Genomic DNA, 19,823 nt, shown 5'->3' with positions numbered 1-19,823 from the left:
TGTCTGGTCAACTATGATGATGATGAATAACACTTTCTCTGCTCTTTAGGTTAAATTTTTTCATCGAGTTCAAATGATTACATTTCAAATCAAGGTAATCTTTACCATTGATATGTTAACAAAATTACTGTTTATTTTGAAAACAAAATATTCAATCTTTTGTAGTAAATATTGGTGTTTAGGGACTAAAATACAATGATGAATGAGAAACAATTACAAGAGTTGGCGACTGAGTAACTTATAAATATGCAATAAATATTAAAATAATTAATAAATAACTTAAACAATTTATCAGGGTTGTGTTTGAAAAACCCAGGTTATTTCGGGTTTTCTTAGGATTTGCAGAATTTTACATGACTTGCTTCTAACATATAAGTTAAATGTTTAGTATTCTTTGTCTCATGTTTTGTAGAAATGCAACCATTTTTAGTTTTAGTTAGGGGGAAGTTTAAGATTGTTGGTCATTATTTTTTAACAACAAACAGATTGTTAAGTAAAAATCTTTAATTATTTATTTAAAAGTAAAATTTAAATTTTTGCATATTTCATTTACTATAAAATTATTTAAATGTTTTTTTATTAAACAGATTGTTTAGCAATGTTGTGTAAAGTTAATTCGAGATAATAATTTTGAAAATTTTATTGCAAATTTTAACTGGAAACTGTTTCAGGTTGAGCTTATTATGTAAATAAATATAACTCATTCACTGATTAATAATTGCATAATGATAAAGTTACCACTGTTTTCAATATGTTTTTCAGAAAAGTTATGTAATAATGGAAAGATACAGAATTACTTTATTTAAGAAAAGAAATCTACTTTTAGTTTTAGGCCTTAAATTTAGAATAATAGTAGAAATAAACTTATAATAATAGTAGAAAAAAAAACATTAAAAAATAAATAATTTATAGATTGAATTACTTTTTAAAGTACTTTACCCTCAAAATGTTCTTCTTCAAACTTTAATTTTATTTAGTATGAAGAAAAAAAAATGAATTTCAATTTATGTATTCAACTGCGAAACTCGGAAGGCTATTTATAAAACCTAATTAAATTCTAATGCAATCATAAAAAATTTACTACTAACTAGTTTAATATTTATGATTAAAATATTAAAAAAATATTTTTAATTTTTATATACATATATTTCACATAATTTATAATATATATATTTTTAATTTTCTGTGTTAAAGATTTTTTTTTCTCTAAAATTGCTTAGTTAAACTTATTCTTTACACAAGCTACATTTTTTGCTATTTTCTTTCTTTCCGTTTTAACATTAATGTATTTTTAGTGAAATAGATATTAATTTTATTTTTAATATAGTAAAACTGATTTAAAAAAATAAAATCTAAATTAATATCTACCTAAAATACCTCTAACATATTATCTAAGATTCATATTGAGTATTCACACTCAACATTATTCAATATGTACATTATTTGTAATTCTGAAAACAATATCTATCAGTAATTCCAGGTGTGATTATCTGGCGGTTTGTTAATTTAAATGTATGTATAAAGTTGGAATATGACACTTCAGTAGGTTTTTATACTACAGTACAGAACCCGTCATCCGGAAATCAGAAAACCGGAACGAAATTCGATAAATTTTCCCGCTATTTAAAAAAAAAAAATTTTTTTTCCTCATAAGATTTTAGGATTTTTCTTTCCTTTTTGAAAGATGTTTACCTTACCATCATTTTGTAAATAATCATTAGTGTATTACTTCATCGTTTTTTCTTCCTTTTAAGATTATTTCCAAATCTTTTTTTTCTTTTTTAGTTGGGTTTAACAATAAAAAAAACGGCTTTTTGTAGCGATTCAGAAATCCGGAAAAATCAGTTATCCGGAATAGCGATGGTCCCGATCGTTCCGGATAATCGGGTCCCTTCTGTATTATAATATGAAGTTCTATAAAACAACATACGTAAAACTTTGAAAGAAGCATTTAATTGCTTCAATTTAAGAGATTTATTCATTTTATTTTGATCAAACTTCAAATTTCGGCAAAATGAGGGTCGGATATAGTTACAAGAGTTACTCAATGCAGGCAGAGAGTTCTTAATTGAGATTTTGCATTTGCAGAAAGTGTTTAATATTATCTAAGTGTGTCAAACATATTTAAAAATAAAGTAAAAAGAGAAAAACAGAAAAAATTAAGGAAATTAATGGCATAAACTATTATAATTAATATAATATTTAATAACAAATAAATTTACAATTAGTATACATTATATTAATATTACATTGTAATATTACATTGTAATATTAATTTATACAATTTGCATTAACAATAATTCAGGCATAAAGCATTAAAAATATAAAATTATTAATTTTTCTCAAAATTCTGGAACATAAAAACTAAACACTAATTTGGAAAATATGGGAGAATTTTGTATAAAGTAAATTAATGCTTCAAAATTTGTTTAATAGTATTTAATATAATTAAATTACTATTTAAATTTTGGAATATGAATCTCAACACCCGCTGCTAAAGTTAATAGTATTTTATGAATAGAAAAGCTTGAAGAGTTTTGATTTTGTTTCAGCTTGACCTATAGCACTTCAAATGTGAAACATAGAATTCAAAATGGAATGAAGACAACAAAATTTGAAAAACAGTAAAAATCAAAATAAATATAAATTTTTTTAAAAGAAATACTAATTATAACAATTTTAAAATGTTCCAATATTATATCACTTTCTGAATTTAGGTACATAAGGAGCAATAATAAAGTAGTTTTATAGAAAATAAATTAATTATTTTTACATTTTGTTTAATATTTATGTTAAATCTAAAGAACAAGGAAAAATTTGAGATAAAACTTTATATAAATATATTACATTTGACATATTTTAGATGCACAGCAAAAAAAGAAAACAAACAAACATTAATATTATCTGTAAATTCTTAAAATAAACAAACAAGGATATTAAAATCAAGAAGGAAAAATTTAATAACAGTCATCATTCCTCCAAAATTTATAATACACTGGTGGACAAAATTAAGAGATGGAAAGCATTTTTGCACATTTCTAAGACGCAATTTCTGGACGGTTATTGATATGGAGGGAACCTGGAACCCGATACCATCCCAGCAACATTATCGAAAGGGACTATTATGCTGGTGGAGGACTCATGGTTTGGGCAGAGATCATGCAAGATACCCGCACACCGCTCCATGTGTTTGACAATGGTTCCGTAAATGCCCAGAGGTACAGGCAGGAGGTCCTAGAGCACTATGTGCGTCTTTTCAGGGGCGCTGTTGGCCCTGAGTTCATTTTTATGGACAACAATGCGCGACCATGGTTGATGAGTATCTGGAAATCGAGGATATTCAACGAATGGATTGGCCAGCCAAATCCCCTGACCTGAATCCTATTGAGCATGCTTGGGATGCTCTTGGGAGAGCTATCGCGCTGCGCCAACCTCCCCCCAGAACCATTCTGGAGTTAAAAATTGCTCGGGTGGAAGAATGGGAGGGTCTTCCACAAGTCCTCCTGAACTCCCTTATTAACAGCATGCATACTCGTTGTGCATGCTGTCTGTGTCAGGGGTGACCATACACCATACTAGAGGCAACAAACACTGTACAAGCCTCACTTTTATTGTCATCTTTCATCCTCAAGTTCAGACTACATTGGATTTATTGGCAATAGGTCTTGCCAGTGAATGGCACTTTCATTTTTGTTTTGCATACTTTATTATCATGGAATAAGCTATATCCATACCAAATTTCATTTATTTATATTCAGTATTTTTTGAGATATTTGGGAAAATGTGTTCCATCTCTTAATTTTGTCAACCAGTGTATTTAAAGGATAAATTTATATGATGGATTATCTTTCCCTCTTACTATAAAACATATTTCAAAATAATAATATACTCAATAAATTAAAACAAAAAATTGAAGGGAAAAAAAGTTTAAATATATTAAATTTGGTTAATTCCAAATTTATCTCTTTAACGTTTAGCAAAAACTTTTAAAAAATTAATTTTATACCAACTTCAAAAGAATATTGAATCTTTTTTATATGAAATAAAATTGTTAGTTGAAAATTGTTATATGAAATAAAATTGATATTTTTTTTTGCAGGGCAAGGTTAAATGAGAACTAGCAAAGATTGCTTTTGTATCATCCTGCATTTGAACCACAAAAAATTTTGTTTACGTTTCAGATTTCAATTCAAGCTCTTCTGCTCCTCTAGAATAAGTTCGAGAGAAGATTAAGTTTCAGAAAAACTTGTTGGAAGAGGAAAAAATAAGATTTTTCATCTTCTTTAAAATTATTTTTGTTAGTTTATTGTGTGTGGAATTGTTTAAGAAAAACAAACTTATCAATTGTGTGTGGAATTGAGTAGAATAACAAATCTATCATAAATTTGTTGCAAACAGATAACAAAAATTCTCTAAGACCATAATTTTTATTAATCAACCGTAATTGATTGTGAAAGTTCAGGGGTCTTTCCAGGGTAACTTTACTACCGTTCGGCGGTACGTTCAAAAATTCGACTTTAGGAAAAAAAATAGTTTCACAAAATACTTTTCATACAAATCATGTGGTTTGATATGGAAAAGAGGAGCTTTTTTGACAGCTGTTTTTTACGAAAAGATAGCACAAGTTTGGCCAGGTACTGCAATGTGGTAAGCCTAAAACGTCGCTTTTGCCATATTAAAGCAATCTTTTTTTTCCGCTGAGTTTTTTCAAAATGAAACAACAAGGCTCTCCCTCTATAAACTGTACAGGAAGTCGAAATTCAAACGTTATTCCAAACATTCGAAGATTATCTTAAACACTATTGTAAATTTATTCTAACAGACCTTTATTTTTTATGAAACCATTTTCACTCAGCGGAATTTTTTTTTGTATGATCTAGTTGAAAATGGTCTCATAATGAAAATAACTTTTAGTGCTAGTACTGTTAAATGCTTGCAAATTAAAGTTGAAATTTAACTATGAACAATGATTTTTAAATTTGGATACAATTTTAAGGCCAAAATTTTACAATAGCAAAATTATTTTTTTCGAATATATGAGGAAAAATATATAGAAATTTACCAGTCATAAATGATTTTCATTTGTAATGACAATATTTGAAAATATTGCCTTACTTTACCATATTTTTGTGTTGATTTTTTAATTTTCACAAAATAGGTACCTCTCCCATAGACAGACCTCTGAAGTTTAATAATAACAGATAAATCATAATAGTAAAAATAAAAAGGATGAAGTGAAAGTGAAATAAAATCCTTTTTATTTCACTTTTGTTGAAATAAAAAGAATTTTACAGCTTTCAAAAAAAAGAGTTTAAAATTTACCTTGAAAATAAATTCTTCATCCCACACAGGATTCAAAGTCTGAAAAAAAAAATAGGACTTTTAAAATTAATCAGATAAAAAAAATAATGAAATTAAAAAGGCATTATTTATATTCACATAAAGTTTTTAATCTTTATAAGTATAGTAAATAGACTTATAATCGTAATAGACTGTGGGGATAGTAGATAACGACAATGTCAACCTTCATCTATGAAATCCAACATAGAATCAAGTTAATTTGTCTTATATACTAGTGAATTGGAATCAGGGTTGGCTTTTTGCCGGCAGAAACTGGTTATAACCGATAAAAACCGGCAAAAACTGTCAGAAACTAAAAAAACTTCTATATTATTTCTAGTAATTGCTTAATGACATTTTGTTTAAGTAAACTGAAAAATGAATTAAGTAAAGAGAATCTTATGGCTGTTTATGAAAAAGAAGTGACATACAGATTTAAACAGGCAGTTACTGATTATCATTTGCTATCTTATATGCTGCATCCGAAGTATTTGGGATTGAAATTATTATGTGCTCAAGAAGAAAGTGCCAGAATTTTACTCGCCAATATCAACCCAGGTTTTGTACCTTATGCCATAGCTTTGCAAAACAAATCAGCCCCATTTCCTGAAACTTATTTTTCCAGTCAAGTTTTGACAACTACCCCAGCTGCTACTTGGTGGTCCAGTTTTAAAAAATATGCAATAGAATATGCAAGTTTCACAAATCTTGCATGCTCCTTGATGGCAATGCCTGCTAGTTCTACTGGATTTGAGATATTGTTTAGGTTTAGAAACTGCATCAAAACTTGTCTTTTGTTACAGATTATTGCAGAGTGCAAACAATGATATATATGATTTTGAATGGTGATAATTTTATAAATAAATTGCACTTTAACATTTAATTGTTTTTTCTATGAATTATCCATTGTTTGTCAATTTCAGTATTTACTTTTAGGTCATTTTCTGAATTTCTGCCATGCCAGTTTTAACAGGTTTCTACCAGTGGTTTTAACAACCTCGACAGAAACTTGCCAACCTTGATTGGAATTGTATTTTTGTAGTGGTAGAAACATAAATAAATAAATAGTGCAATACACAAACACCTAACCTTTATCAAATAAAAAATCCTAAATCTTTCATTTATTATTTATGACAATACCATAACTGTGGAAATAGATTAAGAATAAGTTTTGAAAGTAACCTCATCTATTATTTTTCAAATTTTTATATTCCTATCACAACTCTTCAATAACTTAAGTTTGGAATGTTTTTTAAGACTACATTGAAAAAAAATGCGTTTTTTGGCCTATCATCATTTATCAAACCTTAAAAAATGTTCTTCCAACGAAATTTTATGTTATTCGATTATTATGCTTAGGATTAAAATAGTATATTAATTAAAATATTGGAACATATTTTCTCTTAAATCTAACATTCAATAATAGAGATTTTTTTTAAAAATTTTGAATGCCCTTAAAAAGGAGCAAAAGCTATAGTTTGTCTGTTGTAAGAACTCCTCCCGCCACATAGTCTGAGGCCATGTGCTGCTGTGAAAACAAGAATAGCGCATTTCAGGGAGAACAGCTTTTCTTCACTCTAGGGCAACACGAAGAAAATGATTCCCTTTCTCTAATGCATCTGAGTCAAAACCAGTCCTAAACAGTGACCCCACACTCCTACTTGAAATAGTTATATCTCGTTACCATAGTCACCACCAAGGGTCCAGACAAATGTCCATGGGAGTTCTTACTTCAGACAAACTATACGAATTTAATATGTATAACACTGGTAATGATTTAACCACTCCTAAGGAAATGCCCTCCAATACCAGTAAGTCAGATAGTGAAATTATTGGAAATAGTGAAAATGAACTAGATAAAGGGTGGGCAAACTTTTGACAATTGACAGTTTTATCAAGAAATTTGAATGTCAGTCAAAAACCATTTTAACATAGTTTTTGACAAAATTTTCAGTGAAGCTATTATAAATAGGAAGTATTTATAAATAAACATACATACAAAATTGCAAGTGATCAATCAATAATATTTTCGAATTATTTTGATATTAAACTCCTTCTGTTTTGACAATTACAGTCGAAAACCCAAATTTCAGTAGAGGAAATATTAAATAGTTATAAATAAAAATGTGCAAAATTTAAATTTATCACACATGCTTATTTCTTAAATCTGAGAAAATAAAAATATGAGTACAATCAATTTAATAAAAAAAAAACACTCAACAATCATCTTATTATGTATGAAATCAATTTCCATTTTAACTCCTTCTTTCACTGAAACATGCAATTACTATTACATTATATATATATATATATATATATATATATATATATATATATATATATATATATATATATATATATATATATATATATATATATATATATATATATATATATATATATAGTTTTGAAGCCCTCAGTACTTAAAATTCATTTTTCAGTTTTCAGGCATAAGACCGAAATTCGAAACTATTCTTTTGTTTAATGCTGAGCTGCACAATTAACAAAATAGATGTACTAAAGACTAAAACTATTATAACGTAATAAAATAACATGTAACTAGGAAATTTATTCTAATAACTGTACTAAATATTAGCATAGCTGCCAACCTTAGGAATAAAAAATTAGGAACACTATATGCAACATAATAATACACAAAAATTACGAGAGTAAGACCAAAATTTAACCATTAAATAACAACATTAATAGACATATATTTAAATACTGTACGTAAATTTTGTTGGTAATAATTTTGAAATGTCTACATCACAATAAATACTTATACTGACTTTTAAAACCATATATAGAGTGGAATGTAGCGATAAGCATCTTTTCTTATTTGCTACTTTTATCTCCCTTTCCCATCCCCAAATAAACGCCAACTCAGCATGGACAAAATTTTTCCTGAATCAGCATCGCATCACCTAAAGATTACTGATTTTTTTTTTCCGTACACAAGACGAAGAGTAATAAGAAATAAAAATAAGTTAACACATTTTTTGTCACTACGTATTATTTTTCAGTCATTTTTGCATTTCATTCTAATGGTCATTTATTTAAATAATGTGCAATAAAAGTAAGGAGTTCTTAGCCATTAGTTAAAATTTTTTGAGGAATGGATATAGTGAACTCCGGTTATACTGAACCAAAATTTTGGTCCCTCGAAGTTTCACTATAGCTGCGTTTGACCGCATATATAAACACACATACACACAATATAACACAAAATATTTAATTAGTCGAACTTTCGGCTACTACTTCAACTTCCGATACAATTTCAAATTTTTGATGTTTGACGGTTAATGCAAAATAATGTGAAGCAGCATTGTAAGTACAAGAAAGACATACCCGTTTTTTTGTACGTGTGCAGAAGGTTTCTATGACTGTATCCTTATCGCTCTGTACAACATCAATACGCACGTAGGGATCACTGAAAAGTACAATTAAAAGTTCAATTAAAAGTATTTTCTCATATAAAATATGCTTATAATGCCACAACCAACAATTCTCCCTATCTAGTTGTTTAAAATTTTAAAAATTAAATATTATATTTTTTTCAAAATGCAACTACAGTGCAGAACCTCTTATCCGGAAATCAGAAAACCGGAATGAAATTCGGAACCGGAAATTAATTTTCTTCCATTAAAAAAAATTATTTTTCTTGCAAGATTTTGAGCCCATTTTGTTATTTAGAGCGTACGACGTATCCAGTTGACGAAAGAGCTGATTTAGAGGACGGATCAAAAGCCATTTGTAGACGAATCTCACATAAGCACAAATAGCTTATATATGTTATTAATGTTAATAATAACATTAATAACATATATAAGCCTGTATATAATTTTTATTTCATGATTTCTTTCCTTATTTAAACTTAAGTGTATTATTATTTATCATTTTTTATTATTTCTAAAACTATTTCAAAATGATTTTTTAGTTTTGTTTTATAAACATTAAAAAAACGGCATTTTGTAGCGATTCAGTAAACCGGAATCGCGATGGTCCCGATCGCTCCGGATAATCGGTTCTCTACTGTATTTTGGTTTTGCACAGCGGCCAAAATAAGGAACACCCTGAATAACTCTTATTAATAACTCTTATTCTTATTTAACGGATCTTCAGGTAACAAGTATTAAATAAGTCATATTTTTAAATTTTGATTTTTCATCAGAGCTCAGTCTAGGCAGAAAAAAAGGGCTGGGTGGAAAAGTTTAAAAAAAGGGCATTATTATTCTAAAAAGGCAATAATTTCTTTATATGGGCTTTACACGTTCTATTAAATAACATTGTCAATTAGTAAAAAAAAAAATTTTTTTTTTACTTTACTAAAAGTAACAAAGTGATCATATTAATTACTAATTTTTATTAATAAATTAACATATATATAGAGTTAATGAGCTAATTAGCTTAGTAATTTATTTAAAATGCATGCATATATTAATAAAATAAAAAATGTATATTTTTGAGTGTCTGTAGTTATGATTTAATAAATAATATGATTAATAATAATTATGATTAATAATAATTATGATTTAATGATAGTGAAAGTAACTGCAAACTTTCAAAGACATGTACAACAAGGGGGTGGGATGGCTATTTTTCCTTTCCCATATAAATCTATGTATTGACACCAATGACAAACAAAATAAAAAGAGTTAAAAATAACAAAAGTTTAAGCAATCCATTGTAGAGTTTGGTGAAAAAATAAAGAAGGGTTAAGAGCAAAAAGAGTATGGAGTCTATTACATCAAGACACTAATTTACTTCAGGGGCAACAGGGTGAATTCTTTTGACTAAAAGGGCACCAGGGTGCTGCGCCCTGTTTACCCTGCCTAGAATGAGCTCTGAGGAATTATTTAATCAATTTCAATCAAATTTTGCCCTACAAAATTACATAATTTAAAATAATGCAAACATTTGTATGTCTAAGCATTGGCACACTAAATTTAGCAAAATTCAAATTTTAGTTTGTAGCAAAATCGACCAAATCTAAAATAAAGAATGAAATAGCCCCTTTCCTTCACATGCCCTTGCTTCATTTTTTCCCAATGCCCACCTGGGATGACATTCGTCAATTCAGGCAAATTTTAGGGCAGATTTGTTGACCCCTATCTCAGGTGGGCTTCAGTTGCTCCCACAGTAAGGACAAACAGTACAGAGAATGAAAGCCCATAGCTGCCTTTTCCGGGATTCGAACCCGCAACCTTTCTGATGCAAGACCAGTTGCCTGACCCCTACACAGCCCAGTCCGCAATTTATATGCTTCCTAACATAGTGTTTTAATTTTAAAACATGCTGTTTTAATGCTTTGTACAGCAAAGAATTGACTCCTATCTAGTGTTGGAAATTAGTAGTCATTATTTGCACCTAAAAATTAAAATTTAATTCCTAGAAAATTAAGCAAAATCACCATTTTTGATGCTTAACTTTCAAAATACCTCTACTCCTACAATTCAACTCCTGGCCGAGCTATAAAATGGGGAAGAAGTTACTTCATCACATGCTCTGAGAATTGGCAGCAGGTACCGCGGAACCAGGAGGGCTTAGCCCCCTCAATTTTTATAAAAAATTATCATCAGATTGTGATTTTTTGTTTAATTTACAAATTATTTTAAATGGTAAAAATTTTAGTAACTATGATGACTTAAGGTCACACTTACTAATAAGAACTAGAAATTCTATGAACCAGACATAGTTATCAGAAAGATGACAAAAGATCATCCAATAGAATGGTAGGTATTTGACTGATTAAAGTTCATTTTTGTATATGAAAAATTGAGTTTTATTTCACACTAAAAATTAAAAATTACTTTCTTACCTACCCAATGATAAATGGGGAGGAACTTGATTGGATAGTATTGTGGGGAGAGTTGTTATCGACCATATCAACCTTCATCTATGAAAAGGTACCCCAACATAGAATCGAGTTAACATTTCTTATATACTAGTGAATTGGTATCATATTTTTGTAGTGGTATATACTCTATAGTACTCCCCCACCAGAATTTTAAATGTGATAGAATTCGATGAAGGGATACCACTAGTTGATTCATTGCTCTTTTGTGAGAAGCTGGGAGAGCTGTATTAAGATCACCATACTTTTTGAGTGCTAATCGTGAGAGCTGTATTAAGTTCACGGTCGAGCCTGTGTTGACTTTTAGCAGTCGAGTGTATACGTTGTGCGTGATAGAGACTGAGAACCAACAGCGTTAAGAAGACAAAGTCGCAGTCACAAGTAGCAAGTCAACTGTTCAATGTGGACCATCCATTGAACGTAGTGGTAGTGGGCGTTTCTGCCAAGGTAGGCGTGTTCACATCACTTCCGAAAGTCAACTATGTGGGGACAGTAGTTCTCGACAATGTCAACCTTCATCTATGAAAAGGTACCCCAACATAGAATCGAGTTAACATTTCTTATATACTAGTGAATTAGCATTATATTTTTGTAGTGGTATATACTCTGCAGTATAAAAATAATGTATGCTATAAAATACAATTCTATCTAATCACAATGCATGCAGTAAAATTATCACTCATTTAAAAAAAATCACCATACCTTGCTCCAAATATATCTTTTTTGGCCAAGTTGTGACCAGCTTTAATTTTCAACCGAAGCAATCTGGTGGGTCCTTCATCCTGGAAATCAAAAATTGATAAAAAAAAATAATTGATAAAAATAATTGATGAATAGTAGATAAAGAAAAAGTTAGGTTTTTGATGAGTGGTCCAGTAGATTTTAGCGATTTTTCAAAGACTCATTTAAGTCAAGAAAATTTGTTGGAATTTTTGAAAATCATAATTTTTCTATATTTACAGGGCTGCAGATTGGCAAATAAATTTAATTAAGTACTGATAGTTAATAGAGTAAGTTCTTAAATTAAAAATGATTTTTTTTATTTTCCTTTTCAGTTGTTTTTAAGCTTTTTAAAAGAAAATTAAGATAATCTGCAGATAAGGTAATAACACATGCTACTGTGCTACAGAATTTAAACTACTGGGTAATGTAACTAACCTAATGTAACAGTAAATGTAACTAACCTAAGATAAGATTTCAATTAGAAACCTAATAAACATAAAAAGTAATATAAAAATTCCTTAAAGTCAATTCCTACTTATATCAATGAAGAGGAAAAAAATTTTAAGTTACTTTTTATTAAATAATTAAAATTTTTTCTTCCATATAAAATTAAAATTAATTAAATTTAATTTATGAATTAATATTTGAAAAAAACTTTATTAGCATCAAGTGTCATCCACTATATATTTTAAAAAATGTATTTCAACTTTGGAATAAAAAGTATTTTATTAACGATTCAAAATTTGAATAAGATATAGGGAGAGTGCCAATTAATAAATAGTAGGAATTGAATAACCTAAAATCTTCACACAGTTTGATATAACATTTGATAAATGAGAATAATATAATTTTTTTTTCTAATTTTCCAAAACATTAAAAAAGTACAAACTAGTCAAATGAAAAATGTTTTTAAAACAAAAAATTAATAACATAAGTTTACAAAATAGTTGTCTTAATGGTAGAAAACTTAAGACTTTTTAGGAAGAGGGAAGAAATTTAACAATTAACAAGAAATAAAAATAAATATCAAGAATTGCAATTTTTAAAAAAACATGATCAGGAAATTTCTAATATTAAATTAAAATCAATAATATAAAAAAAAATATTTAAAACTATTTTAAGTTTTTACGTTTGCAAAACTATACTTCTCTTTAAAATGAGATGCTTTTTAACTTCTTATGTGTCTGTGTGTACATATATATATATATATGGATAGATGCATTTAAAATTGCCATAATATTTGTACACTATTTTCTTCATAGTTTCAAATCATGGATTTCTTTCATCATACGACATTTTTTCAGCAATTATGCTTCAAATTGAGCTCTTATATTTTTGGATTATTTCTGCATTTCATGAAATAGAAAAATAGTTTGAATTTTAAAATATACTAATTCATAACAACAAAAATTCTTTACAATCAACATATAATAAAAAAGGAACAGTAAAAATAAACTTAAATTTAAAAATAATAAAAATAAATTAACAATGTAACTTACTTTATCTTTTATTTAAATATGACACATTACACAATTAGACACCTGTTTCAAAAAATCTCAACAGATAAACATTTTAATGAGAGTAGATAGTTATAAATGTTTAACTTATCACCCTAGATGTCAGGAGCTCTAGAATTTATACCTTAATTGTACGCAATTTTTTAAATTGTTGTCTAGATAAGAAACAGGTCTTGCACTACAACAAATTCAAATTATTATTTTTTTTTTTTTAAAAAAGGATGTTATGGTATCAAAAGTTCAACAACATAAGTTTCACAATGGTAAAGTTTTAAAGAACTCGACAGATAAATCACAGACACACTGCATAACAAAATTAGATAATAACTTGAATGGTTTCCTTAACCTTTTCTCAGAGAGAAAAACATCTACGCCTCTGTTGGAAGAAGAAAAAGAAAAAAAATGGAGCTTATTTTTGTAATTCTGAATCACATGACATATGGAAGAAAAAAAATTACATTATTACATATTTTATGGTACCATAAATATTATATATGGAACAATAAAATATTCTCCAGAAATTTTAAGGATTTCCTATTATCAATATTATATACATAAATTGCACTATTAATAAAAAATATCTTTAAAAATATGATATGCTAAACAAAATAAATTAAAATTTTTAATTACAAAACATTTCAATTAATTACAAAACATACATATAAATTGCACTACTTTACATTTATCATATACTAAATTAAATGAATTAAAACTTTTTAATTACAATTAAAAAATTATTTGAAAATTGAACTTCTAAGTTCAATTTTCAATTAATTACAAAACATTTAATATAATTACAAAAATGTGTATATATATATATATATATATATATATATATATACATATATAATATAATATATAAATAATATAATATATATATAATATAATATATATATATAAATTGCACTATTAATTAAAAATATCTTTAAAAATATGATATGCTAAATAAAATTAATTAAATTTTTAATTACAAAACACTTATATAAATTGCACTATTGATGAAAAATATCTTTACATTTATGATATACTAAATTAAAACTTTTTAATTACAATTAAAAAATTAATTGAAAATTGAACTTTTTAGTTCAATTTTCAATTAATTCAAAAACATTTCATATAATTACAAAACACATACATAAATTGCACTATTAAATAAAAATATCTTTAAATTTATGAAATACTAAATAAAATAAATTAACTTTTTTATTACATTTACATTTTTCAACTAATTACAAAACATGAAAAATACCATATAATATAGAATTGAATATTTTTTTTAAAATTTCACAAAGAAATTTACTACAAGGGAATAATGTTTTTAAAAAAAATTTCTTAAATCTATTTTCGATTATGCTCACATCATTTTTTAGTAGTGCTCTTAGTTATTTAAATTCTCAACTAATAAGCTGAGTAAAATATTTATTCTGATTGAAATTTTTTCAATAAATTTCCCAATTTTAAAGAATTTTTCAAATGTATACATAAAGAAAAAAACAGAATTTTTTAATAAAATTAGGAGATCAGGAGTTAACTTTTAGAATCCAGTAGTTTACTGGATAATCCAGTATAGAGGTGGACACTATGAGTTTAGTTTATTGTAACAACTTTTTAAAATGGGAACCTGTACAGAAATGCTGATTTAAGTTTAAAAACTAAATTTTAATTTTAAATATAAATTTTAACTAAAATAAAAAATTTAAAAGAAAAAAATTTCATGAATAAATGTGAATAACAAAAGTTCTTAAGTTAGTTAAAAGCAATAAAATATATACCTTTTTTTCAAATTTTTTAAAAAAAAGAGAAAAAATGAAAAACATAATTTGATGATGTAATTTTCACTGAATAGCAACATGAAAAAATATTTTAATTAGAAAAAACTTACATGAATAGTGGAATTTATATTTTAATTATATAAAACATATTTTTATTGTCTTGAAAGCTTTACTTTTCAAATGGTTTTTTTTTTCCACCCCATTTTTTAATGATTTTCAAACATGTATTTCACAACATATTAACAAATATTATCTAATAATCATGAAATTTTGTACACCATTTGTAATTATGAATAGAATATGTAATTTATCCCTTCCACCTCTAGAAACATATTTCTGCAATTTGTCGTTAGTGATTCACTTGTTTGTGTTTTAATGCTAGTTGAAGTGTAGCATATGGAAGAGAATAAAATACTAAGGAAAAACAATAAAATTTAGGATTAAATATATGTAATTGCTTATAAGACTTATTATTTTTATCGACTTATTCATACAATCTTGTATTATATGTGTGGCAAATAAATTTAATTCTTAAAAATTATTTTAATAAATAATGTTTTCACTAAATTAGTACCTATATTATGGTCTAAAATAATGAAAAGTTAAAGGTTTTTTTGTTTTTTTTTTGTTAATTTTTTCTGCAAATGCATTCTTAAGTATGCAGATATTGAAATTATATTAAGTTAAATTATTTAAAGTATTAATTCTTATCAAGTTAAATACAAAAAAAAAATTAAGTTTGGTAATCACATAATAATGTGAGTTTTTGAGTACTCTAAAGGGTAAAATATGATTGGAACAAATTAAAAAAATTTATAGAATAAAATTATTCTGAAATAAAAAGTTCATTAAATTTTTGGCATAAAAGTTTAATTTATCAGTTTTGAGAAAATAATGTTTCTTTAAGATAGGCGTGCACAACCTTTTTAAATGAAGGCCACTTGCACATCAGGTAGATTAATGAAGGGCCACATGCATATTCAGTCATGTTAGAGGCAAATATGATAATTTACATATTATAACATTAGTGTTCTAAGCTCTAAGTTCTTTTTTATATCCATAAACTTAATAATAAATTTTCAGAAAAATATATACTTTCAATTATTTGAATTTAGTTAAAGATAAAAAAATAAAAAACTTATACTTTTTTTTAAATAAGGTACTTTCTTTCACAATAATTAATTTATTGAAATATGTATAAAAAGGGGGTAGGTATAAAGAAAAAAAAAAAAAATAGATATTTTCTAGAGTAATAGAAATTTGAATTAAACATTTTTATTAGAGAAAATTTATAAAGTTAAGGCGAAAACCAAAAATTAAAACAAATCCATTATAGTACAAAATAAAATTCAATATTTTCATTATTTTTCAATGCGTTCAGAAGCCTCTACGGGCCGCACATTAACAGTCGAGGGGCTACATGTGGCCCGCAGTCCACAGGTTGAACACCCTTACTTTAAGCAGACTATAAATTATAACTTTTTAGAAAGGTGTTTAGATTAGTAAATTATAACAGTTAATTATTCTTCTTGCTCTATGGAATATTCTGCACTAAAATTGTCTTGGTTTTGTCAAGTATTTTTTTTTCCTGCCATAGTTATATTTTTTGTTTATCATCTATTGATTTATTAATTAACCTAAATTTTGGTTAAAATAAAACATTTGTGTATTTATATATTGTCAGTGGTCTTGTCTTCTGACTTGAAAATAAAATTTTTATCTTAATTTCTTATGATATTGATTTGATTAATATTTGTTGCTCTTCTGATTTTTGAAAACTTATTACGTGAAAAATTATTTTTTATACTTTCAATTTACTTGATCAAATGATCATTTAGGAATATTTTGATCCCAAAAATGTACAGATGTGAACAGATGTACAAAGTGAAATAAATATTAGAGCGTGCAGCCAAATCTTAAATAAAAAAATAAGCACCTTTTAAGTACTTTTTAGGCAATCAAAAAATATTTTTAAGCACTATATACTTTAACAAAATGCAAATTAATTTTCAAATACTTCACATGATAAAATAATCATTTTCTGACAAAGATCTCTTTTCTTGATTATATTAGCCATTATAAAAAGGTGAAGAGGTTTTTCGGTACAATATCAGACGGTGGAAAATGAAGTCTGAAATTGAGAATAACTCGCAAAACGCAGCAGAGTTGCACAGACGAGTGCAATAATCACACCGAACTCAGCTTAGTTAGAAGCACCTGAGGAATCCAAAGTATTTCATCAAACATGTAAAATGATTGGTCCTTCTAAACGCTACGGACCGAATGTAAGCCAAAATGGATTGTGGTCGAATGAATTGTTAAAAGTTTTGAATAGAACAATGTATAAAGCACGCTTTTGCAATAATACACGGTGAAAATCGACATGGTAAAGAAAAAATTCTCATTTTCGAAAAAGGAAAATTAAGCACTTTTTAAAAACGCTAGGCACCATGCAATAGAAATAATTGATCCTAGAAAATCTATTTCAAAATAGGCATCTTTAGAATAACATGTATTTTGTTTTCTCTACATTCATGATTAAGCCTCTTACAGCCACCTCAAGGTCAAGAAATGCCTTTTTCAGGGCAGGAAAGGAACGAGCAATAACATTTATTTCATCAGCAAGTAGTTGTACTGATCTTGTAAAAATATGACCAGGGGTCTGCTTAGAAGAAATTTGGGTCCGTTATCGGACTCTTCACACAATATCTTTTCATAAAAACGTACCCTTCACAAAATATTTTAACTTAAAAACGTACCCTTCACAAAATGATTTTTCTTTTAATCGGACCCTTCACAAACTTGTTTATCTTCATTATTGTTTTGTTAATTGAATAAACCCTTCCCAGGACAGAAAACAAGAAAGATGGATACAAACGAATTAAGTTTAGTCTTCGGCAGATGATTCTTCCATTATTCATCCAAAATGAATATTCTGCGTTCAGCAGTATAGGCTAAATACCAAATATTTATATGTTGCATCTCTAATTTAGTAGCAGCAATTGCTGTTTATTTTTGAAAATTTAATTTTTTTTATTATAATTTTACAGTGCTGAGCATAATCTTGTATCTATTTACAATTTAAAAACTCCTTGAAATAGTTTTTTGCAATAACCGGACCCTATTTGCACAAATTCATGAAAGCACTACCCTGGTTGAAAGAATGTGAGTAATTTTTTCAACATTTTACAAAAACAGGATCTTTCACAAAATGTCTGGACAGACCCCTGATGGCCACTGTATTGATGCTTGAATCACGTATAGCTCCTCTCAAACGCAATATTAAAAAGAAGACGGGAGAGAGAATCTCCCTGTCAAACAACTTTAAATGTGTCAAGATTTTCTGACAAAGATCCCAGAAACTTAAATCTTACACTTTATATCTTTCAACGTAAGTCGCGTCAAATTAATGAGTTTTGAAGATATTTTAAAATCATCCATTGTTTCAAAAAGATAATTTCTATTGATACTATCAAAAGCAGCCGTGAAATCAACGAAAAGATGATGTGTTTCAATGTTAAATTCCATTGACTTAGACAAAACTATCAAATTTTAAGTTGATTTCTTTTCACGGAATCCACGTTGATATTTTCTTATTTGTGAGTCAAAGATTAGTAACAGTCTGTGAAACAGAACTGTATAAGTTATACAAAGCAGACTAATGCCACAACAGTTTGCACAGGATCTCCTTTCTTGCAAATTGGACACAAAATGTTAATATTCCACTCCATTTTGATAGTCTTAAAGTACCTAATAAGTTCAGATAAATTCCTCAATAAGGATTTTTTAGTAGTTCTGCAAAATAAGATCATGTCCCGAAGCCTTCTTAATCGGCCAATCGATACATTCAAGGGCGCCGGCAGAACAATATAAAAGGGGTGCAAACCTCTAACAAACTACCCCCACACACACCAAAAAAAACATTTAAAATATTTTGTTATTACATTTTGTTTTGTTATTACATATACTTTCATCTGTCAATTTTTTTAAGATACATTTCTTCGTCGCTAACAAGATATTTAAAAAAAAAGTACAAATTTCTTGTACTTGCAAATTTGGCCAGGATAAACTGTATTGATGGCGCTAGCATAGCTACTGACTTTAAAACACAAATAGCTATAAACAGCAGTTTTGTATACTAACGTGTTTGTGCACGCTTAATATTGATATTTATTGTGTTGATGAAGTTTTACAGTTGTGAGAAGTCAGTTCGTGTAATACACCTTTGTTAAACTAAATAACTAAAAATATAATATTATTTATATTTTATTAAGTGAAATTTAAAAATATAACTTAGATATCTGCCAAGTTTATGCATAAGAAAAGAATTAAAGATGACTCAGAATTCATTGAAAAAGTTATAAACAGATTTGGACAGCAAACAAGACGATTACAATTCTTGTTTGATTAAAAAATTTTTTAATCGTTATGTATCAATAATGACTTAATTATTTGTTTTTGAATAGAAATATTTTGAATAAAAATTTTTTATAACAAAATTTTTTTTCTGTAGGTAGGTATCTCTTCATTTTTTTTTTAAAAAAAACCAGGGGGGTGCAAGTGCACCCTCTTGCACCCGCTGGCCCCTTGGATACATTAATAACATTTTCATATCAG

General features: G+C 27.2%; 1 protein-coding gene across 1 annotated transcript in view; it reads right to left on the bottom strand.

Moving 5' to 3' along the window:
* The window catches only part of Nedd4 (E3 ubiquitin-protein ligase Nedd4), a 105,073-nt gene that overhangs the window by 80,854 nt on the left and 4,396 nt on the right, over positions 1 to 19,823 (bottom strand). The window contains exons 2-4 of the mRNA XM_043053387.3: positions 11,897 to 11,976; positions 8,689 to 8,770; positions 5,323 to 5,361 (exon numbers count right to left, since the gene is read on the bottom strand). Coding sequence (XP_042909321.1) covers positions 5,323 to 5,361; positions 8,689 to 8,770; positions 11,897 to 11,976 — 201 coding nt within the window. The remainder of the gene's footprint in view (positions 1 to 5,322; positions 5,362 to 8,688; positions 8,771 to 11,896; positions 11,977 to 19,823) is intronic.

Source organism: Parasteatoda tepidariorum, chromosome 8, assembly GCF_982258835.1.
Source record: "Parasteatoda tepidariorum strain Cologne lab strain chromosome 8, Ptep-v5.0, whole genome shotgun sequence".
Lineage (NCBI taxonomy): Eukaryota > Metazoa > Arthropoda > Arachnida > Araneae > Theridiidae > Parasteatoda > Parasteatoda tepidariorum.
Note: the sequence above shows the minus strand (reverse complement) of the source record. Positions and strands in the feature narration are given on the sequence as shown.